The sequence below is a fragment of the Mobula birostris genome, chromosome 15, assembly GCF_030028105.1.
Source record: "Mobula birostris isolate sMobBir1 chromosome 15, sMobBir1.hap1, whole genome shotgun sequence".
Lineage (NCBI taxonomy): Eukaryota > Metazoa > Chordata > Chondrichthyes > Myliobatiformes > Myliobatidae > Mobula > Mobula birostris.
The window spans coordinates 4,157,174-4,182,211 of record NC_092384.1 but is presented as its reverse complement, the minus strand read 5'-3'; the positions used below and the strand labels follow the sequence as shown (position 1 = coordinate 4,182,211).

The following is a 25,038-nucleotide window of genomic DNA, read 5'->3' as shown; positions in this document are numbered from 1 at the left end:
ACCCCTACCATCCCCTCTCAGCTCTCCTTTCTTCCCACCTCCCCTTCCTCATCATAGCCTGAACAGCGCCTTCTTGCTTTTCTCACCACCCAACAGTTACTACCACTCCCCATTGAGAACTTCCATTGGTAAACTGGTTTATTGATTTGCGAATGCATTGAGGTAGAACAAGAGGAAGCAATTACAGAATGCAGAATAGAATGTTCTAGAGAAAGTGCGGAGCAGGGAGAAGATAATGATGAAGTCGATGGTAAGGTCAAGATCGCTCAATGGTCATAAAAGAGCTGTCCTTCAGCCTGTTGGAACGTGCTTTCAGACGTGTGTCATCTGCCCAGTGGGAGGGGGAGACACGAGTGTCCGGGGTGGGTGAAGTCTTTGTTTTACCTCCGGAGAGCGAAGGCTGGTTTCTGTGAAGTGCTGAACTAAAACCGCAGCTCTCAGCAGTCACTTGCGGCCCAGAGCAGAGCAGTTGTCATATAGGATGCTCCCCATGGAGATCAATAAAAGTTAAAGGGGACAGATACATTTCTTTAGTCTCCTGAGGAATCAATGGATGTGACTTCCCTATAAATACAAAGAAAGACGTAATTTTGGTTTGCATTATTCCTGCTTGTTCCCACTGATTAACTGATAACCCAATTCACATTTCTCCACAATTGAAGCTTCTATTTATATTGTATGGAATCTTTAATCATCCAGATATTTTGTCAAGCTCTTCTTTGGTCCCTGACTTATCACCTAGGAATACCCGATTTATTTTCACGCCTACATAGGAACAAACTCCTATAATATTATTAAATTCAAAATTCCCTTGTGGGTAGATAAATTCATCCCTACAAATGGCCAAAATAGCTTGTTCTCCTTCCCAGCTTTGACTAATTGTGCAACATAAACAAAACACTGGAGGAACTGAGCAGGTCAGGTAGCATCAGTGGAGGAAAATAGAGCGCCTCTGTAGAAGTTCCCTGACTCGTTGAGTTTCTCCAACATTTTGACATGCTTTAGATGCCATGCATTACGATATCGCGGAGGTACAGTCACCAGATCAAGTGATTTTCTTCTATTTCCTGATTTAAGGGCAAAAACAACATAAGCCTGTTTGCAAGAATAGAACCTGCTTGTTACCCACGCACAGGCTGTACATCTGCCAGTCCAAAGAGACTAATATTTCTTTAGTCTCAGCCAATCACTTCAAAAGACCATTAATTCAGGCTAGAGTTCATGAGAGAATCACAGGCTGAAGTGAGGTTTCAGAGGTCGGAGGCAGAGAGCCCAGGGTCAAGGATGTCATGGGAAAGTAGATATTGAAATTAAAGCTGTGAGATTTAAGCTGCAGGGATTTCTGCCCAGGGTTTGGTGTACACAGAAGCAGCTTTAGGCAGTAATGGAGGGGGGTCATGGTGGGGTGGCAGTAATTACTGATGAGGTTGCATCCTCCCAGTCAAGGGAGCTGGCTGGGAACAGGCACTAGCACCTCAACCAAACACAGCTCACTTCATATACATAGAAAATAGGTGCAGGAGTAGGCCATTCGGCCCTTCGAGCCTGCACCGCCATTTATTATGATCATGGCTGATCATCCAACTCAGAACCCCGCCCCAGCCTTCCCTCCATACCCCGTGACCCCTGTAGCCACAAGGGCCATATCTAACTCCCTCTTAAATATAGCCAATGAACTGGCCTCAACTGTTTCCTGTGGCAGAGAATTCCACAGATTCACCACTCACTGTGTGAAGAAGTTTTTCCTAATCTCGGTCCTAAAAGGCTTCCCCTCTATCCTCAAACTGTGGCCCCTCGTTCTGGACTTCCCCAACATCGGGAAAAATCTTCCTGCATCTAGCCTGTCCAATCCCTTTAGGATCTTATATGTTTCAATCAGATCCCCCCTCAAACTTCTAAATTCCAACGAGTACAAGCCCAGTTCATCCAGTCTTTCTTCATATGAAAGCCCTGCCATCCCAGGAATCAATCTGGTGAACCTTCTTTGTACTCCCTCTATGGCAAGGATGTCTTTCCTCAGATTAGGGGACCAAAACTGCACACAATACTCCAGGTGTGGTCTCACCAAGGCCTTGTACAACTGCAGTAGTACCTCCCTGCTCCTGTACTCGAATCCTCTTGCTATAAATGCCAGCATACCATTCGCCTTTTTCACCGCCTGCTGTACCTGCATGCCCACTTTCAATGACTGGTGTATAATGACACCCAGGTCTCGGTGCACCTCCCCTCTTCCTAATCGGCCACCATTCAGATAATAATTTGTTTTCCTATTTTTGCCACCAAAGTGGATAACTTCACATTTATCCACATTAAATTGCATCTGCCATGAATTTGCCCACTCACCCAACCTATCCAAGTCACCCTGCATCCTCTTAGCATCCTCCTCACAGCTAACACTGACACCCAGCTTCGTGTCATCCGCAAACTTGGAGATGCTGCATTCAATTCCCTCATCCAAGTCATTAATATATATTGTAAACAACTGAGGTCCCAGCACTGAGCCTTGCGGTACCCCACTAGTCACGGCCTGCCATTCTGAAAAGGTCCCGTTTATTCCCACTCTTTGCTTCCTGTCTGCTAACCAACTCTCCACCCACACCAATACCTTACCCGCAATACCGTGTGCTTTAAGTTTGCACACTAATCTCCTGTGTGAGACCTTGTCAAAAGCCTTCTGAAAACCAAATATACCACATCCACTGGTTCTCCCCTATCCACTCTACTAGTTACATCCTCAAAAAATTCTATGAGATTCGTCAGACATGATTTTCCTTTCACAAATCCATGCTGACTTTGTCCGATCATTTCACCGCTTTCCAAATGTGCTGTTATCACATCCTTGATAACTGACTCCAGCAGTTTCCCCACCACCGACGTTAGGCTAACCAGTCTATAATTCCCCGGTTTCTCTCTCCCTCCTTTTTTAAAAAGTGGAGTTACATTAGCCACCCTCCAATCCTCAGGAACTAGTCCAGAATCTAACGAGTTTTGAAAAATTATCACTAATGCATCCACTATTTCTTGGGCTACTTCCTTAAGCACCCTGGGATGCAGACCATCTGGCCCTGGGGATTTATCTGCCTTCAATCCCTTCAATTTACCTAACACCACTTCCCTACTAACATGTATTTCGCTCAGTTCCTCCATCTCACTGGACCCTCTGTCCCCTACTATTTCTGGAAGATTATTTATGTCCTCCTTAGTGAAGACAGAACCAAAGTAATTATTCAATTGGTCTGCCATGTCCTTGCTCCCCATAATCAATTCACCTGTTTCTATCTGCAGGGGACCTACATTTGTCTTTACCAGTCTTTTCCTTTTCACATATCTATAAAAGCTTTTACAGTCCGTTTTTATGTTGACTGCCAGTTTTCTCTCATAATCTTTTTTCCCCTTCCTAATTAAGCCCTTTGTCCTCCTCTGCTGAACTCTGAATTTCACCCAGTCCTCAGGTGATCCACTTTCTCTGGCTAATTTGTATGCTTCTTCTTTGGAATTGATACTATCCCTAATTTCTCTTGTCAGCCACGGGTGCACTACCTTCCTTGATTTATTCTTTTGCCAAACTGGGATGAACAATTGTTGTAGTTCATCCATGCAATCTTTAAATGCTTGCCATTGCATATCCACCGTCAATCCTTTAAGTGTCATTTGCCAGTCTATCTTAGCTAATTCACGTCTCATACCTTCAAAGTTACCCCTCTTTAAGTTCAGAACCTTTGTTTCTGAATTAACTATGTCACTCTCCATCTTAATGAAGAATTCCACCATATTATGGTCACTCTTACCCAAGGGGCCTCTCACGACAAGATTGCTAATTAACCCTTCCTCATTGCTCAAAACCCAGTCCAGAATAGCCTGCTCTCTAGTTGGTTCCTCGACATGTTGGTTCAAAAAACCATCCCGCATACATTCCAAGAAATCCTCTTCCTCAGCACCTTTACCAATTTGTTTCACCCAATCTACATGTAGATTGAAGTCACCCATTATAACTGCTGTTCCTTTATTGCACACATTTCTAATTTCCTGTTTAATACCATCTCCGACCTCACTACTACTGTTAGGTGGCCTGTACACAACTCTCACCAGCGTCTTCTGCCCCTTAGTGTTACGCAGCTCTACCCATATCGATTCCACATCTTCCCGGCTTATGTCCTTCCTTTCTATTGCGTTAATCTCTTCTTTAACCAGCAACGCCACCCCACCTCCCCTTCCTTCATGTCTATCCCTCCTGAATATTGAATATTCCTGAACGTTGAGCTCCCATCCCTGGTCAACCTGGAGCCATGTCTCTGTGATCCCAACTGTATCATAATCATTAATAACAATCTGCACTTTCAATTCATCCACCTTATTACGAATGCTCCTTGCATTGACACACAAAGCCTTCAGGCGCTCTTTTACAACTCTCTTAGTCCTTTTACAATTATGCTGAAAAGTGGCCCTCTTTAATGCTTGCCCTGGATTTGTCGGCCTGCCACTTTTACTTTTCTCCATAGTACTTTTTGTTTCTACCCTCACTTTACACCCCTCTGTCTCTCTGCACTGGTTCCCATCCCCCTGTATGCTGAGTATTGTAGCTCAGCTCCTGCCTTTGACCAGTGAAAATGACTATACCCTTCCTGGAAGGGAGACACACATTTCCCAAGGCAAATGGAAGCTGAAAGCAATAGATTACATTTATGAGAGTTACAATACCCTGTAGGCAAATGCTTAGTCACAGAGTGAGTCAGCCAGAAACAGGCCTTTCGGCCCACCAAGTCCATGCTTAGTCACAGAGTGAGTCAGCCAGAAACAGGCAGTTTAGCACACCAGGTCCATACTGTCCATCAACTACCCATTTACATGAATCCTACATTACTCCCATTTTCACAGTTACAACCCCACCCCCAGACTCCTTATGCACTTTCACACTGGGGGTGAATTACAGTGCATAATTAACCATCTGACTGACACATCTCTGGGATGTGGGGAGGGAATTAGGGCACCTGGGCAAAACCCTACAGGTTCTAGGGAGAGCGCAAAAGCTCCACACAGACAACAATTGAGGTGGGAATCGAACCTGGGTCTCCAGCACTTTGAAGGTTTGAGGTGGAAATCAAACCCAGGTCTCTGGTAGTTTGAGGGTTTGAGGTGGGAATCGAACCTGGATCTCTGGTACTTGGAGGGTGTGAGGTCGGAATCGAACCTGGGTCTCTGGTAGTTTGAGGGTTTAAGGTGGAAATCAAACCCAGGTCTCTGGTAGTTTGAGGGTTTGAGGTGGGAATCGAACCTGGGTCTCTGGTAGTTTGAGGGTTTGAGGTGGGAATCGAACCTGGGTCTCTGGTAGTTTGAGAGTTTGAGGTGGGAATCAAACCTGGGTCTCTGGTAGTTTGAGGGTTTGAAGTCAGAATCAAACCTGGGTCTCTGGTAGTTTGAGGGTTTGAAGTCAGAATCAAACCTGGGTCTCTGGTAGTTTGAGGGTTTGAGGTGGGAATTGAACCTGGGTCTCTGGTAGTTTGAGGGTTTGAAGTCAGAATCAAACTTGGGTCTCTGGTAGTTTGAGGGTTTGTGGTCGAAATCGAACCTGGGTCTCTGGTACTTGGAGGGTTTGAGGTGGGAATTGAACCTGGGTCTCTGGTACTTGGAGAGTTTGAGGTGGGAATCGAGCCTGGGTCTCTGGTAGTTTGAGGGTTTGAGGTCAGAATCAAACCTGGGTCTCTGGTAGTTTGAGGGTTTGAAGTCAGAATCAAACCTGGGTCTCTGGTAGTTTGAGGGTTTGAGGTGGGAATTGAACCTGGGTCTCTGGTACTTGGAGAGTTTGAAGTGGGAATCGAGCCTGGGTCTCTGGTACTTGGAGGGTTTGAGGTGGGAATCGAACCTGGGTCTCTGGTAGTTTGAGGGTTTGAGGTCAGAATCAAACCTGGGTCTCTGGTAGTTTGAGGTTTTGATCAGGTAGGTCATTGGAGCTGGTGCACACTCTGATACAATCCACCCACCTTCGTGCTGACAAACATTGCAGTGAGCCTGAGGGCCGGAAAATATGACAACCACCTTATGATGTCAGAAGAAGGCGGCAGAATGTCTGATGACATAAAAAACAAAAATGTTTATCTGAATTCAGCATGAATAGAGAGGGATGATGGTATGAGGAGTCTGGACACTCTGACCCCCTCTCAGAAGTAAGTATTGCAGAGATTATGCACTCCAGCATGGTGGGGTTACCAGATGTTGGAGTGATTGGTCAGAGATGCTATCTTACCGATTACAACCACAGGGAGGGGACTGAGTCTTTGTGTGGCCTGGTCCATCGCTCGTGGGAACACACCCAGACAGTGCCTGTCTCCTCCAAAAGATTCCTCAGCTCTCAATCTGCCAAAAGAGAACAGGAACGGTTAATGACATCTACATGATTAATCCAATGCACTGCCATTTTTTCTATTAGTCATAGTCATAGTCATAGTCATAGTCACAGTCATACTTTATTGATCCCGGAGGAAATTGGTTAAGTGCAATCGTGAACAATAGCCAGATCAGAAATGCTGGTCAAGTCAACTAGTTCCCAAAGGAAACTCTGATAGGCCAATCAGATGGTTCACAGCTGCTCAGCGATAGAACAAGTCCCTGCCAGGATCGTGAAATCATACAAAAACATGCCATTTGGCCAAATATGCCCACACTGACTGGTGGGAACCCCTCTGTATTAATCCCCTCTTCAAGGCCTGGGCACTTAGCCATGTCAGTCTGGGTGACTCAAATGCTCATGCAGACACCTCCTCAATGCTGTCAAACAGATGTGCAGAGCAAAGATGTATTACACAGAGAGTGAAGGGTACCTGGAATGGACTGGCAGGCTGCCATGGGAGGTGGTGGAGGCAGATATGACAGCAAGGTTTAAGAGGCATGGAGACAGGCATGTACAGAGGCAAGGAGTGGAGAGATATGCATCACTTGCAGACAGAAGGAACCTCTTCGGCACAGACACCGTGGGCCAAAGGGCATGTTACCAGGCTGTTCTATGTCCTATTATAGTCACCTGAAAATCAGTGGGACAATGTTACTGTAAAGGGAAAAGTAATGATGTTCTGAATTGTGTGCAGGAGAACCCCTTTGTATATCTAGCTCCTCGGGAAGGAGAGAGCGTGGAATCTGTTTCTCGGAAAGGAGCCATGGGCTGTGTATGAGCAGGAAGCCCTCGGAGAATAGCACTCATTGAATCAAAACGTTCAGGTTAATAACCAGGGTCATGTGGATTAACCCCAGAGGGGTGAGCAGGGACCTGTCAGGGGTGGCAGAATCAAATATCGGCAGGTAAATTATCACAGATCAACCTAAAGAACGCATGGTCCCAGGGCAGTCCCACAAGGACAAAAGTTAGAAACCAGAAGTGGACTCCTGAGATGATGAAGGAGAGAAATGAAGAAAGGCAAAGGTGGAGGAGAGGTGTTTTGTGAGAGAAAGGAGAGAGGAAAGGGAGAGAAAGAAAGAAGAGACAGCGAGGAAAAAGGAGGAAGAAACAGAGAGCGTGGGATGACGGGGAGAGGAAGGTGAAGCGAAAAGAATGAGAGAAGGGGAAGAATGTAAGAGAGAGGAAAACAGAGAGGGCAGACAGTCAAGGAGAGGCCAAGAAAGGGGAAGACAGAGAAAATGGCAGGCAGGGAGAAAGAAAGGAAGACAAAGAGGGAAATAGAGAAAGAGAGGGAGAGGCAGAAATGGAGGGCGGAGGAGGGAGGGATTAGAGAGGGGAGGAAGAGAGTGATGAATGCCAGTGAGAGGCAGGCAGACGATAGCACACTAATATGTGAACAAGGAAGCATCATTACAGAGAGACCATGCTTTTAGAACAGTACAGACCCTGCAGCTCATGATGTTACACCACCTTTTTAATCTACTCTAAAATCGATTTAACCCTTCCCTCATACAGTGCCATCACTTTTCTATCGTCTATGTATCTGTCTAAGAATTTCTTAAATGCTTCCAATGTATCGGTCTCTACCATCACACTTGACAGGACAGTTCATGTATTCACCGTTCTGTCTAAAACACTTACCTTTAACATCCCCCTGTACTTTACTCCAATCAAATTAAAATATGCCCCATTTTCACCCTGGGGATAAAGCCTCTGGCTATCCACTTGATCTATGCCTCTTATCATCTTGTACCCGTCTATCAATTCACACTCATTCTCATTCACTCCAGAGAGAAATGCCAAGCTCACTCAACCTATCCTGATAAGACATGCTCTCCAGTCCAGGCAGCATGCTGGTAAATCTCTCTGCATCCTCTCTAAAACTTCCACATCCTTCCTATCATGAGGTGTCCAAAACTGAACGCAATATTCCAAGGGTGGTCTTACCAGGGTTTTATAGAGCTGCAACATTACCTCACGGCTCTCAAGCATAATCACCCTACCTAATGGCCAACGCACCATATACCTTCTTAACAACCCTATCAACTTACACCGTAACTTTGGACGTGGACCTCAATATTCCTCTGTTCCTCCATTCTGCTAATAATCCTGCCATTAGCCCTGTATTCTACCTTCAAATTCAACCTTCCAAAGTAACAAAAAACACTTTTCAGGGTAGAACTCCATCTGCTACTTCCCAGCCCAGCTCTGCATCCTATAAATATCCCGTTATCAATTATGACAACTTTCTACACTACCCAAAACTTCATCTGCATGTTACTTGCCTCCTTGTCCGCTTCTTCATCCAAGTCATTTTCAAAAATCATGAAAAGCAATGTGCCAAACAGATCCCTGTGGAACATCACTAGATACTAAGCACTGTGAAAAAAACATTGGCTACAACCATCCACTGCCATTTCTGAATCCATATGCTTCCCTGGATCTCATGCCTTTTCACTTTCTGAATGAACCTACCATGGGGAACATTATCAAATGCCTTACACCATATCCACTGCTCTACCTTCATCAATGTGCTTTGTCACATCCTCAAATAATACAGGTCCATGAGGCATGACCTATTTGTCACAAAGCCGTGCTGACTATTCCTAATCACACGATGCTTCTCAAATACTTGTAAGTCCTGTCTCCAAGAATCTTCTCCAAAAATTAGCCCACAAGTAAACCTCACTAGCCTATAATTCCCAAGGTTATCCTTACTCCCTGTCTTAAACAATGGAATATCGTTTGCCACAATTCTCTGGCACTACTCCTGTGGCCAACGAGGATGGAAATATCATCGCCAAAGGCACAACAGTCTCTTCCCTCACTTCCTGTAGTAAGTTGAGGTATATCCTGTCCAGCCCCAGGGACTTATCTATCCTAATGTTATTGCGAATTTCCAGCACATCCTCTTCCTTCATGTGAACATGTTCTATCGTATCATAAACACAATAAATTCTGCAGATACTGGAAATCTGAAGCAACATACACAAAGTGCTAGAGGAACTCAGCAGGTCAGGCAGCATCCATGGAAGTGAATAAACAGTTGACGTTTCGGTCCAAGACCCTGCTTCGTGCTTTCTTCACAAACATCAAAGTCTTTCTCACAGGCGAACACTGAAGCACAATATCCATTAAGGACCTTTCCAACCTCCTCCGACTCCAGTCACACGTTTCCTCTTCTATCACTGATCGGTCCTACCTTCAGTCTAGTCATCATCCTGTTCTTCACATACATGTAGAATGCCTTGGTGTTTTAAAGCCTTGTCATGTCCCTTCCAGCTTTCCTAAGCCCATTCTTATGATCCTTCCTGCCTACCTTGTAACTCTCCAGAGCCCTGTTTGACCCTTGCTTCCTGAACATTAAATATGTTTTTTTTTTCTTCCTTTTGACTAGATGTTCTGTTTACCTTGTCAACAACACTGTCATCCTTTCCCTGCCTCAATGGGACAAAGTTATCCTGAATCTCCTGCAAGTGCTCTTTAAATGATCTTCACATTTCTGTCGTGCAATTCCCAGAGTACATCCATTTTCAGTCACACTCTGATGGGGCTGAGCAAGGAGAGGTGATTGGTGTGCACAAGTAGAAACAGTAAGCAGCTGGAGAGTGAGGAGGCAGGGCTGAGCAAAGAGAAGAGGAAGATTGGTGTGTACAACTGGAAACAGTGAGCAGCTGGGGAGTGAGGAGGCAGGGCTGAGCAAAGAGAAGAGGAAGATTGGTGTGTACAACTGGAAACAGTGAGCAGCTGGAGAGTGAGGAGGCAGGGCTGAGCAAAGAGAAGAGGAAGATTGGTGTGTACAACTGGAAACAGTAAGCAGCTGGGGAGTGAGGAGGCAGGGCTGAGCAAAGAGAAGAGGAAGATTGGTGTGTACAACTGGAAACAGTGAGCAGCTGGGGAGTGAGGAGGCAGGGCTGAGCAAAGAGAAGAGGAAGATTGGTGTGTACAACTGGAAACAGTGAGCAGCTGGAGAGTGAGGAGGCAGGGCTGAGCAAAGAGAAGAGGAAGATTGGTGTGTACAACTGGAAACAGTGAGCAGCTGGGGAGTGAGGAGGCAGGGCTGAACAAAGAGAAGAGGAAGATTGGTGTGTACAACTGGAAACAGTAAGCAGCTGGAGAGTGAGGAGGCAGGGCTGAGCAAAGAGAAGAGGATGATTAGTGTGCACAAGTAGAAATAGTGAACAGCTGGAGAGAGGAGGGGGCACTGAGCAAGGAGTGGTGATTGGTGTGCACTAGTTGGAACAGTGAACAGCTGGAGAGTGAGGAGGGAGGTGTGAGTAAAGAGAAGAGGAAGATTGGTGTGCACAAGTAGAAATAGTGAACAGCTGGAGAGAGGAGGTGGGACTGATCAAAGGAGTGGTGATTGGTGTGTGCAAGTGGAAACAATAGATGTGTTATTTTCATTGATCAAAGTACTTTATACACGGCAATGCTGCCTGTTCCCAAGGGGGAGAGGCAGTGGAATGTTGAATGGATGCCGGAGGCGTTGTCATGGTTATTGGCAGCAGCTGGAACAACAACAAATATAACGCTCTCACAGGCAACTTGTGGAACAGAGCCTTTCTCATGGAGAGTAGCTGGAATTGTCACGTTCTCCGGACTGCATGAGTTCAGACTGCGGCAGAATACGGAACCATTTAGCACCGGAACACGCCATGCAGTCTGTCATGCTGTGCTGAACCAGGCAAGACGGACATTGAAACTGAAGCAGAGACCACATTGTCATTCCCAATGATTCTCCCTTCCATTTACCCTGTGTTATTTTTCACAGTCATTCAGAGTTTGAATGAACCCTCGTGATCTTGTTTTGCACATGTTCTATCTGGACTATATCCTTCCTTGCAGGGGAGACAAGGCCAGTACATCAATCTCCATATCGGGTTGTACTGGGGCCATATATATTTGGAGTTAGATGACTCTCATTGTCTTATAGTGAACAACACATTGTTTGCCTTCTCAATGAAATTGCTACACCTGCATGTTCATTTAATACATGGATATTTTGGTCTGTCTGAACACCAGAACATCTTTAAGTCTCTTGCCAAAGAACAAAGCACCGTGACCTTTTCTGTCTTTCTATGAAAGTGGGAGAGTTCCTCACAATTGCACACCTCATTCCACCTGCCAGGTACTTCCCCAGCCACACAGCCTCTCTCACTCTGCAGGATGCTTCACAGCATCCTGCTCCTAGCCTGTGCAGCTGGCTAGCTTTGTGCCTACGAGTATTGTGCACATGTTACCACATGAACCCTCTCCCTCTGTGACCATCCGTGTATGTTGTGCTGCAGAGATTCAATAATAGCCGCTGTGTGCAAACAAAGAAAAATACGCAACTGCTCCCCTCATCTTCTGAGGCAGTCCTTCAGCATTGAAGGTGACCTGCACCCTCCCAGATTATGGGGTCACTGACGAGGCAAACGTTGGAACCACAGACACTTCCATAGAGGGGTGGGGATGGCTGATGGGTTGTGTGAAGAGTCTGTTGCGCAGTGTCCTGTTTGCTTCCAATAAATGAATTTGAGGTTCTCAGTACCATCCCAAAGATCCTCCTTCACTACGAGCAGTCACAAGTTGGAGAGCCACAGAAGTCCGGCAGGTGCTCCAGAAGATTTGGTCACACTTTAGCCCCATGCACCTCATCTTTGGTCCCAGCGCAGTGCGGAGGGAGCTGGCTCACTTAGGGTTCCTTTGGACACGGCCAAGGTGGGTGTTCGTGGGTCTGTGCGTTGGGCAGCTGAGGGTTGCTCCCAAGCTGGGGTTATGACTGTGCCAGTGTGTCCCTGACAAATGGCCTGAGGTGTGCATGAATGCAATGGGACATTTCTGGAACCACAGTAATGAGTATGTAATAGTTCAAAATTGTAAATGATGTGTATGGTGAAGAAGTGTAATATTGTATTCTGTAACCATTGAATAAACGTATTTTGGAAGAGGAAAGCAAAAGATGGCTTTGAACACATCCCTGAATGGTTTTCTCTCTAACTTCTCCCCATGAACAGACTCATCCTTGGAGACTAATGATAAAGTAGGTCAAAGTCAACATGGTTTCTGTAAAGGGAAATCTTGCCTGACAAATCTGTTAGAGTTCTTTGAGGAAGTAACAAGCAGGGTGGACAAAGGAGAGGCAGTGGATGTTATTTACTTGGATTTCAGAAGGCATTTGATAAGGTGCCACACAAGAGGCTGCTTAACAAGATAAAATCCTATGGTGTTACAGGGCTGACAGGCAGGAGGCAGTGAGTAGGAATAAAGGGGGTCTTTTCTGGTTGGCTGCCAGTGTGGTGTTCCTCAGGGGTCAGTATTGGGACTGTTACTTTTCACATTGTTTGTTAATGATTTAGATAGTGTAATTCATGGCTTTGTGGCAAAGTATGCAAATGAGATGAAGATAGGATATGCAGTGCTGAGGAAGCAATGCTATTGCAGCAGGACTTAGACCAATTGGAAGAATGGGCAAAAAAGTGGCAGGTGGAATACCATGTTGGGAAATATATGATAATGAATTTTGGTAAAAGGAACAATAGTGTGGATTATTATCAAAATGAGACAATAGTTCAAGCATCAGAGGTACAGAGGGACGTAGGAGTCCTCATGCAAGACTCCCAGAAGGTTAATTTACAGATTGAGTCTGTGGTAAAGATGGCAAATGCAATGTAGGTGTTTATTTCAGGGGGAAATAGAATATAAAAGCAAGGAGTCAACGCTGAGGCTTTATAACTCACTAATCAGGCTGCATTTGAGGTATTGTCAACAGTTTTGGTCCTCATATCTTGGAAGGGATGTGTTGTCATTGGCGAGAGTCACAGGAGGTTCATGAGGATGACTCCAGGGATGAAGAGGGTAACATATGATGAGCATTTGGTCGCTTTGGGCCTATACTCACTGGAATTTAGAAACATGTGTGGGGATCTCATTGAAACCTGCTGAATGTTGAAAGGGCTAGATAGGGTGGATGTGGAGAGGATGTTTCCTATGGTGGGGATATCCAGAACTAGAGGGCACAGCCTCAAACTTGAGGGGTGACCCTTCAGAACAGAGGTAAGGAAGAATTGTTTTAAACAGAGTACTAAACTTGTGGAATGCTCTGCCAGTCTGCAGTGGAGGCCAGGTCCGTGTGTATATTTAAAGTGGAAGTTGATTGTTTCCTGATCGATCAGGGTATCAAAGGGTATGGCGAGAGTGCCGGTGTAAGGGTTTGAGTGGGATCTGAGATCAGCCATGATGGAACGATAGAGCGGACTCAATGGGCTTAGTGGCTTAATTCCGTTCCTCTGTATTATGCTCTTATCCCTGAATGCTTTCTTCTGGAAACACCTTCCAATGAATGAACACGTCCCTGAGTATATCCCTCTGGTAACCTCTTACCTTGACAAACTTCAGTCCTGACGCAGGGTCTCTACCCAATTGGTTGACCACCCCATCCCTCACAGATGCAGTTTGACGCACTGAATTGTTCCAGCAGTTTTTCGTTCACTCCAGATTTCCAACACCTGCATCAAAATGGAAGATGTGATGTTAAGCCTGTGAATGACATAGCTAAGGCCAAAGTAATCAACTGACAAGGGAAACAGGCACCTCGCTCCCGGGAAAGTTGGATCACTTATCCTTCCAGTGGAATATTCCGCTGAAACATTTTTGGGAATATCACTCTGGAACACTGAGGTATGCGTGTGGGAAGTCTTGATCTCAGAAGCATATACGAGGATAGGGATCTTCATCGTCTGCCCCTCCTTCTTAGTCTGGCTGCAGGCCCCTTCCTTTCCAGCCCTGCTGAAGGGTCTTGGCCTGTAATGTCAACTGTTTATTTCCCTCCACTAATGCTGTCATGAGTTCCACCAGCACCTTATGTGTCTCAGTCAACCATTAGTCCTGTGTTTTATTTGAGGCCTTGATTTCCTTGACCGACGAAAGCATATCCAATATATTGAAGGCTGTGGTAAGTGTCAGCCCTCAGTTCCTCCTAGAACATGGAAAGAACTATAGGTTTTGTGGTGGGTCCGTCCCTACCTCCCTTGATTCTATGGTCTACCTTCCCCCTCCTGTCAGACTCCAACTTCTTCAGCCCTTGCTCACTTCCATTTATCACCTCTGACAACATCCCCACTCTCCCCCTGCCTAATCTGCTTATTTCCCCTCCTCATCTGGATCCACCTATGTCCTGCCAGCTCTTGCATCATCCTTGCCCTTCACTCCTTTCTACTGGCTATCACCGCTCTTGCTTTCCCGTCCAGATGAAGTACGTGATCCATATCATCAACTGTCCATTCCTCTCCACAGATGCTGCCTGACCCACTGTGCTATGTGTGCTACATGTTTGCAGGACAGTGTTTCACAGTGGGCAGGCCGGGAGAGGACCTTTCATTTTGAAGGTGCTGAGCGTAAATCCCATTCCATCACAAGGTTCAGGGAACAAATTGGCAGCGATTTTCAGGTTAGCTTCTGAATGTGCAGAAGAAGATGCCAGACATTGGGGAGGGCAGGTAAGTGTAGGACTGATTTCTCAAGGGAGGCAAATGTCAGAGGCGATCCGAACAGACCATCTCGACTGGCTTTTGGAGGTTGAAAGAGGCCATACACCATATGTCTCTCTTGGGGCTCCATGCAGGGACAGAATCCACAACACAGGTCAGACCACAGCTCGTCGTCCACTGTGATGACTCTGGATCTGAGTTTTCCTGAGGCACAGAGCAAGGAGACCTCCTTCCTTGATGACATTTCCTGACCCAGCCGCTCTTCCAAATCCAGCAGGTGAGTCTGTGGGGAAATTCTGGCTTCTGGCACAGACAAGTAGCCTCTCCCAGGCAGCATCAACGTCAAAGTTCAAAGTAAATTTATTATCAAAGTAGATATATACAACCTTGAGATTAGTTTTCCTGCAGGCACCCACAATAAATTCAGTAATTGTAATAGAATTAATGAAAGACCATACCAACAAGGTGAACAACCATTGTGCAAAAGCCAACAAACTTCACATACAAACAGAAATAATAACAGAAATAATATTAATAATAAATAAAAATACAATAAATATTGAGAACATGAGATGTAGAGTCCTTGAAAGTGGATCCATAGGTTGTGGGAACATTTCAGTGGTGGGCAAGTGAGGTTTCCCATTTGGTTCAAGGACATAATGGTTGAGGGATAATAACTATTCCTGAACTTGGTGGTGTGAGTCCTGAGGCTTCTTCCTGATGGCAGCAATGAGAAAAGAGCAGAGACAGCAGAGAAACCCGTGTTAAAGAACACGTGGTACATGGAGCCAGGCTCCCGACAGCAGAGAAACCAGTGTTAAAGAACACATGGTACATGGAGCCAGGCTCCTGACAGCAGAGAAACCCGTGTTAAAGAACACGTGGTACATGGAGCCAGGCTCCCGACAGCAGAGAAACCAGTGTTAAAGAACACGTGGTACATGGAGCCAGGCCCCTGACAGCAGAGAAACCAGTGTTAAAGAACACGTGGTACATGGAGCCAGGCTCCCGACAGCAGAGAAACCAGTGTTAAAGAACACATGGTACATGGAGCCAGGCTCCTGACAGCAGAGAAACCCGTGTTAAAGAACACGTGGTACATGGAGCCAGGCTCCCGACAGCAGAGAAACCAGTGTTAAAGAACACGTGGTACATGGAGCCAGGCTCCCGACAGCAGAGAAACCAGTGTTAAAGAACACATGGTACATGGAGCCAGGCTCCCGACAGCAGAGAAACCAGTGTTAAAGAACACGTGGTACATGGAGCCAGGCCCCTGACAGCAGAGAAACCAGTGTTAAAGAACACGTGGTACATGGAGCCAGGCCCCTGACAGCAGAGAAACCAGTGTTAAAGAACACGTGGTACATGGAGCCAGGCTCCCGACAGCAGAGAGACCAGTGTTAAAGAACACGTGGTACATGGAGCCAGGCCCCTGACAGCAGAGAAACCAGTGTTAAAGAACACGTGGTACATGGAGCCAGGCCCCTGACAGCAGAGAGACCAGTGTTAAAGAACACGTGGTACATGGAGCCAGGCTCCCGACAGCAGAGAAACCAGTGTTAAAGAACACGTGGTACATGGAGCCAGGCTCCCGACAGCAGAGAAACCAGTGTTAAAGAACACATGGTACATGGAGCCAGGCTCCTGACAGCAGAGAGACCAGTGTTAAAGAACACGTGGTACATGGAGCCAGGCTCCCGACAGCAGAGAAACCAGTGTTAAAGAACACGTGGTACATGGAGCCAGGCCCCTGACAGCAGAGAGACCAGTGTTAAAGAACACGTGGTACATGGAGCCAGGCCCCCGACAGCAGAGAGACCAGTGTTAAAGAACACGTGGTACATGGAGCCAGGCCCCCGACAGCAGAGAAACCAGTGTTAAAGAACACGTGGTACATGGAGCCAGGCCCCTGACAGCAGAGAAACCAGTGTTAAAGAACACGGGGTACATGGAGCCAGGCTCCCGACAGCAGAGAAACCAGTGTTAAAGAACACGTGGTACATGGAGCCAGGCCCCTGACAGCAGAGAAACCAGTGTTAAAGAACACGTGGTACATGGAGCCAGGCCCCCGACAGCAGAGAGACCAGTGTTAAAGAACACGTGGTACATGGAGCCAGGCTCCCGACAGCAGAGAGACCAGTGTTAAAGAACACGTGGTACATGGAGCCAGGCCCCCGACAGCAGAGAAACCAGTGTTAAAGAACACGTGGTACATGGAGCCAGGCCCCTGACAGCAGAGAAACCAGTGTTAAAGAACACGTGGTACATGGAGCCAGGCCCCCGACAGCAGAGAGACCAGTGTTAAAGAACACGTGGTACATGGAGCCAGGCTCCCGACAGCAGAGAGACCAGTGTTAAAGAACACGTGGTACATGGAGCCAGGCCCCTGACAGCAAACACATGGCTATGACATGCATGGCTTCTTCACAACTGCTGAGGTCACCCAGAGCGGAAGCACCAAACTCGCCTCCCCACCAATGTAGCAGTGGACAGAAATGCAGTGAACACCTGCATGAAAGAGCAAAGTTGCCAGCCTCATGAGGGCCCCCTGACTCTATGGTCCAGAATCATTGTCGCCAGGAGAGGTGGGAATCAGGAAAGAGATGTTGCTGGACTGACAACCAAAGACCTGGTAGCAGACGTTGTCTGTGCTGAAGGTGTACAGACCCATAGAGAACTTCTGGAGCCAAATCCAAAAGTGACACCTGGCTGTGGACAAAACAGGCTAGCCCACAGCAACTCTGTCAGGCCCTTACAGGGCAGTAGAGCCACTGAGCTCTCCCAGTATCAGCCTTCACCTGTGGCTCCTGAGGACACTCCAGCTTCCTCCTGCTGCCAGAGCCAGTCACTCATCCCCAACACCAGCCCTTTCAGCTCCCCGCCCAAGGCCAGCACACTCACAGCAGCCCCGGTCTCGTCAGCACACTGCCTGTCGGCAGAGCCGGTCACTCGGGACAGCCGGGATCGGGAGCTGGGCACGAACCCGTTACTTGAGCCTTGGCCCTAACTGCCGCAGACTTGGGCGAGGGAGGTAATGAGGTTGGGAGGCTGTTGACAAAGAGATGGAAGATGGCCCTATCCTTCCTCGACTTCCAGGGGACGTGGTGGTGAAGACAACCGAGTGAAACCCCTGGTAAGAGACCAAATCCGGCTCTTCCTGTCAATACCACCCATGCTCGAGGCAGGGGCCAGGGGCCATTTGACGTAGAGATTTCTCAGAGGACGCCTGACTTGGGAGGAGTGGAAGAGAGGGGCCGCTATATGCCTCGCACCTCCCAGCAGCTCCTTTGGAGAGGGAGGAGTGTAATCACACCACGTCCACCACCCCCACCAACCCTTCAGCATTTGGACGCGAGTCAGTGGTGCTACAAGCAGGAACATTGATAGATTACAGGCTTACCGGCTGGGGCTGCACTCCAGGGGGTGGCCAGCTTACCGACTTGCAGGCACGCTGTTCATTCTTGGCTCTGTCTCTGGATTTAACAGTGGCTTCAGAGGCAAGGAGGAGCTTGAGCAGGAGAGGCGGGCCGGGAAAAGCTGCTGAGAGAGAATGACTCAGCACAAGTTCAGCACGAGCCAGCAGCGTTGGGATACTGAGGGAGAGCCACAGGGCGAGCAAAGGCATGTCCCACAGACCAGCACCAGATAACAGCATGAGCACCAATGTTGCTGAATGTGCTGATCATCTGGTACAAGAAAAGGTTAACCTGCAATGTTTTATTTTTCATGTATATTTATACATTATGAATAAATATTATTTTTGAAATTATAAAAAGTATGCATGTGTGCTGAAACAAAAGTACTCCCACTCTCCACACTCTGACCCTTCACTCTCTGACCCTCGCACTCTGACCCTCCACTCTCCGACCCTCACACTCTGACCCTCCACGCTCTCATTCTCTGCACTCTGACCCTCCACACTTGCACCCTTTACATTCTGACACTCCACACTCTGATTTTGCACATTCTAACCCTTCACACTCTCTGACCCATGACACCATACAATTTCACATTATGGTCGCTTGTATTGAGCTTTAAGACTCTGACCCATCATACTCCAGGCCCTCACATAGTAATCCTTCACATTCTCAAATCAGCCCAACCCTTTAGGTGTTTATCAAAGCAAACACTAACCCCTTCTATCACAAATAATTCCTTATAGTATTGCTCCTCCCACTCAAAAGAATTTTGTCAGAAAAAGACATAACATTTTATCCAGGGCCTTGCCGAGACTTGCTCAACTTTTACATATTTCTGCAGCTATTTTTCATCATCAAAGCACTCGGCAAAATCAACAACAAGGTCCTGGAGAAGGTTCAAGTTCCAAGCACTGAAGGCACTTTGCTGCTCAAGCAGCTCCACTGGCCAGGCCACGTGTCTCGTATGGACAACTCCAGGTTACCGAAAGCAATACTTTTCAGAAAACTTCTTCAGGGCAAGAGAGATCACGGTGCCCTGCGCAAGAGGTACATCGACCAAATTAAGCAGCAGCTCTCTCAGACAAATATTGAGATCAACAAGTGTCTGCAGCTGGCTTGTGACAGAGACCACTGGAGAACACCAATCCATGGTGCAGCCAAGAATTTTGAGGAAATCAGAAGAGCAACTGCTGAAGAGAAGAGGAGACGCAGGAAGGATCTTGCTGCCCAAGTGCCCACATCCCAGCTGTTTCAGAGTCCCTACTGTGCCAGCCTGCAGATCCAGAATTGGCCTAGGTCACCAACGATCGTGCCGTCGCTCCTGAGTACTCTTCTTCCCTCCTGATCTTCACAAGCGAAGAACCAGTCATCATCATCATTGAGTGCGAAATCTTTTCAATTTCAAGTACTGCGTCTTGTCAGAACATTTTTACCCACTATAATTTCACATGCCAACATTATTAGCTTATCACCAATTGTGTGACTTTTCCTTTTCTGGGTAATCAGTTCTACTGCTAAATAACTTGCTTCTTGGGTCTTAACTGTGACTTTATTAACAAAAGCTTTACTCTGTTAGTTTTGAGATTCCATAAAGGTGCTGATTATTTAAAATAATCAGCACCTTTATGAGCCACATGGCTGTGATTTGGAGTTCAGTGTCTTTTCAATTTTGCTGGAGCCATTACTGTATTTGTAGGTTGTTTGCCACAGACCAGGCACAGTGGGATAGGACAACTTGGATTACCAGTCCGTGTAAAGTCCATTGATAAGCGGCTTTCATTGTGAAGACGGACTTTTTTGTGTCTGTTGTTGAACTAGTGCAGTCAAATGACTCAGAAGCTTTTAATTCAAAAATCACCCCATTGGACCATCAGACATGTCTGTGAAACTCAGGAGTTAAAATATAAAAATGGGTGAGTCCATTCAATGTTCAGAAAACACACTTTTGGAGAATCAGGATTCTAATCCCATTTCTTAATGCCACCCTGATCCGCATCTTCCCAGTAAAGTGACCTCCCAATGCCTCTCAGCAAATTCATTGCCCAATTATTTCCTATCCTGTATTTATGTGTATCCTCCCAGATTGTCTGTAGTTCCTTCTGCGTTGGCTGCCCCATACGCAAACCAGTGCTCACCAAATGCTTTCTAGTCTCCTTTAGTCATCATGATGTAACTTGAACAAAATTCCAGCACTAGACACAACTTCCCCTCCCCTTTCAGCGTCCTGGAGGGATTGTTCTATTTGTGACTCTTTTTCCTGTAGTTCAATGTCCATGGAATGCTCACTTTAGAACAAAGAACTAAGACAGTAAAGCAACTGTCAGGCCATTTAGTCTTAGTCTTAATGGCAATTTAGGTTAAATGTCCACCTCCTGTCTATGATCTTCCTCCTGTGTATGCATCAGTATCACAATGGAATAAGGGGAATTCCAGAGAGAGGAGTTTGCCCAGATGGATTGGCAGAGGATACTGGCGGGAAGACGGCAGAGCAGAAATGGATGGTTTCTGGAACTAGTTCACAAGGCACAGGATAGGTATGGCCCACAAAGAAAATGTTTTCAAATGGCAGGGATGGCAACCGTGGCTGAAAGGGGAAGTTAAGGACTGCATAAACACCAAGGAAAGGGCATATAGGTTAGCAAAAGTGAGTAAGAAGTTGGTTGATTGGGAAGATTTTTTTCTGCTGTCCATCGATTTTCAATGTTGACTGAGGCCTGGGCAAGGTTGTATGGAAGACTGACAGTTGTCCATGCTGCAAGTCTCCCCTCTCCACGCCATTGATATTGTCCAAGGGAAGGGCACTAGGGCCGGTACAGCTGGGTACCGGTATCATCGCAGAGCAATGTGTGGTTAAGTGCCTTGCTCAAGGACACAACACGTTGCCTCAGCTGAGGCTCAAACTAGCGACCTTCAGATTACTAGACCAACGCCTTAACCACTTGGCCACTTGGAAAGCTTTTAAAATCCAACAAAAGGCAACTGGTAAAGCTATAAGAAGGGAAAAGATAAAGTATAAAGGCAAACTAGCCAATAATATAAAGCACAATACTAAAAGTTTTTCAGTTATATAAAGAGTGAAAGGGAGGTGAAAGTTAATATTGGACCACTGGAAAATGATGCTGGTGAGGTAGCAATGGGGGACAAAGAAATGGCAGATAAACTTAATGGTTACGTTGCATCTGTCTTCATTGTGGAAGCAGTGTGCCAGATGTCCGTAAGTATCAGGGAGTAGGAGTGAATGTCATTGCTATTACAAAGGAGAAAGTACAAGGCAAACTCAAAGGTCTTAAGGTGGATAAGTAGTCTAGGCCAGATGGACTATATTCCAGAGTCTTAAGAGAGGTTGCTGAAGAGATAACGGTTGCATTGTTCATGATCGTCCAAGAATCTCTTAATTTTGGCCTGGTTCCGGAAGACTGGAAGATTGCAAGTGTTACTCCAGTCTTTAAGAATGGATAAAGGCAAAAGAAAGGCAATTATAGGTCAGTTAGCCTAATCTCAGTAGTTGGGGAAGTGTTGGAGTCTATTATTAAGGAGGAGTTTTCAGGGTACTTAGAGACCAATGATAAAATAAATCAAAGTCAGCATGGTTTTTGTACAGGGAAATCTTGTCTGACAAATTTGTTAGATTGCTTTGAGGAAGTAACAGGCAGGAAGGACAAAGGAGAGGGAGTGAGTATTATTTACTTGGATTTTCAGAAGGCATTTGATAAGGTGCCATTCATGGAGCTACTTAACAAGATAAAATCCTATGGTGTTACAGGAAAGATACTGGCATGGATAGTGGAATGGCTGACAGGCAGGAGGCAGTGAGCAGGATTAAAAGGGGCCTTTTCTGGATGGCTGCCAGTGACTAGTGGTTTTCTTCAGGGGTCAGTATTGGGATCACTACTTTTCACATTGTTTGTCAATGATTTGGATAATGGAATTGATGGTTTTGTGGCAAAGTCTGCGAATAATACAAAGATAGATGGAGGGTAGGTAGTGCTAAGGAAACAATGCGATTGCAGCAGGACTTAGACAAATTTGAAGAATGAGCAAAAAAGTGGCAAATGGAATACAGTGTTGGAAAATGTATGGTAATACATTTTGGTAAAAGGAACAATAGTGCAGGCTAAAATCTAAATGGGGAGAAGGTTCAAACATCAGAGGTGCAGAGGAACGTCAGGGTCTTCATGCAAGATTCCTAGATGGTTAATGTACAGGTGAGTCTGTGGTAAAGTAGACAAATGCAATTTTGGCATTTATTTCAAGAGGAATAGAATACAAAAGCAAGGAAATTATACTTAGCCTCTATAAGACACTAGTCAGGCTGCACTTGGAGTATTGTCAACCGATTTTGGGCCCCATAGATCAGTTTTCATTGAAGAGAATCCAGAGAAGGTTCATGTGGTTGATTCCTGGAATGGAGGGGTTGACGTAGGAGGAGCGTTTGGCAACCTTGGGCCTGTACTCACTGGAATCTGGAAGAATGCAGGGGATCTCAATGAAACCTACCGAATGTTGAAATGACTAGATAGGGTGGATGTGGAGAACATGCTTCCTCTGGTGGGATATCCAGAACTAAAGGGCACAGTCTCAAAGCTGAGGGCCAACCTTTTAGAAAAGATGTGAAGAGGTATTTTTTTAGCTAAAGATTAGTGAATTTGTGGAATTTTCTTCCACAGACTGTGGTGGAGGCCAAGTCTGTGGGTATACTTAAAGCAGAAGTTGATCGTTTCCTGATCGGTCAGGGCATCAAAGGATATGGTGAGAAGGCAGGTATATGGGGTTGAGTGGGATCCAGGATCAGCCATGATGGAATGGCGGAGCAGACTCGATGGGATGAATGGCCTAATTCTGCTCCTATGTCTTATTGTCTTATGGTCTTATGATCCATCTTTCTCAATTCCCTTCACATATATGTGTCTATCTGAAAGCATCTTTAATTCCACTGGACTGTCTGTTTCTACTGCTACCCCAGGTAACCTATACTGGCACCTACCTATCCCTGCATAAGAAAACTAGTCCTTCACATTGCCTTTAAACTTCTTCGATCTAACTGTAGAAGCAAAACCATTAAAAATGTTTGACATTTCTACCCTGGGGAAAAGATTTTGACCCTCTACCCTGTCTGTGCCTCTCATAATTAAAAACATCTCTGTGAGGTCTCCATCAGCCTCCAATGCTCTGAAGGACAATCCAAGTTTGGCCAACCTTTCCTTATAGCTCAATCACTCTAATTCAGGCAACTTTCATTCTAAACCTTTTCTGTGCCCTCTCTGCAGTCTCCACTTCCTTCCTGCAATGGGCTGAACAGAGCAGCTGGTAGTACTGGATGCAGTCTAAGTTAAGTTTTACATAGCTTCAACATGGCTTCCTTACTCTTACATTCAACACACATACCAATGAAAGCAAGCGTGCTATCTTTCTCATTGCACCTTCCCATGCAGCTGTACCCTTTTCCAACTTCACTTTCCAGTATCCAAGCAGTCCTTCCAGCCAAAAGCAGCTATTCACTGACACTACATCCAATATCTTGTTCTGCATTTGGGGCTCACATTTGGTTTCTTTTTTGAAAAGAACGTGAACTTCCTGTTATCTAGAGCTTTCCTTCTCTTTCTAGAGCTTTCCTTCTCTTTCTCATTCAGAATAGTCTGTGACCTCCAGTATTATTCTAATGAGACTCAGTTTAAACAGCCTCCCGGACTCAGTATGAAGGCAGTGATCTCAGTGTGCTCCCTTTCTTTGTTTGTATCAGAAGTGGTCAGTTCTAAATTGAGGTTGACAATCTGTAACACTGTCTCTGTCTTCCACTCTGCACAGGGCATTTCCAGCACTCTCTTCCTGCTACTCAGGTGTTCAAAGGCTAAACACTCCTATGAGTTGCACGTGTGAGAGTGTGATATGAGAGTTTATTTTGTGCTTGCCTTTAAATGAGACAATGAGTTCAAGTCAGCAAGTTATGTAGCAGCTGTATAAAACTGGTTAGACCATATCTGGAGCATTGCATTCAATTGCGGTTGCTGCATTGTATGAAGGATGTGGAGGCTATGGAAAAGGTGCAGAAGAGGTTGACAGGATGCTGCCTGATTTAGAGGGCAGTTGTAATAGAGTTGTGGACAAACTTGGGTTGGTTTCTCTTGAAGCCAGACAGGCTGAGGGAAGCCTGATTGAAGAAATTATCACTGGGCAAAAAATTGCCCAGCACGTTGTCACTGGGCAAAAAATTGCACAGCACAAGATTTTTGAGCACACTGGTCATTACAAATTAGAGAGAACAATGCACCCCAGGCACCCACCATAATAGTGTTAGGCTAGCCGCTACATTACTCTGCCCAGCATCAAACTCATGGTTCCAGAGCAGCAGTGACTGCTGCCCTTCTGAGTCCTGTGCTACCAAAGACAGCTGTCTTGAGGCTCTGAAAATAATAACCTCAATGCCATCTGTGCAATGAAATCACAAATAAACTGATGTCACTGTCCTATTCCAATCTAATATCCTGTCAGTTTGTGGTGTCGGTCACTTTGCTCATGTGACTGACACCAGACTTCCTAAACAGACTCTGTTTTGAGTTCTGTCATGGGAAGAAATCAGCAGGCAGAACAAGAGAAAGATTCAAGAATTTGTCTTTGTCTTCTTGAGGAAATCCAGTACCCAGCTGATTCCTGGAAAAGTATGACAGATGAGCTAAACCTTATCTTGGAGAGGAATGCTTATTAGAGTATCCCTTATTTATGTACAGTACAAAAATACCATCTTTGTATTTTTGTTTGATGG

At 45.9% G+C, this 25,038-nt stretch overlaps 1 protein-coding gene across 1 annotated transcript in view; it reads right to left on the bottom strand.

Annotated features, from left to right (window-relative positions):
• Window positions 1-18,344, bottom strand: part of LOC140210361 (oxidative stress-induced growth inhibitor 1-like) — a 37,212-nt gene extending 18,868 nt beyond the window's left edge. The window contains exons 1-3 of the mRNA XM_072279245.1: window positions 18,260-18,344; window positions 13,754-13,878; window positions 6,242-6,351 (exon numbers count right to left, since the gene is read on the bottom strand). Of these exons, the coding sequence (XP_072135346.1) occupies window positions 6,242-6,290 (49 nt within the window). The 5' untranslated portion in view covers window positions 6,291-6,351; window positions 13,754-13,878; window positions 18,260-18,344. The remainder of the gene's footprint in view (window positions 1-6,241; window positions 6,352-13,753; window positions 13,879-18,259) is intronic.
• Between the last annotated feature and the right edge of the window lie 6,694 nt (window positions 18,345-25,038).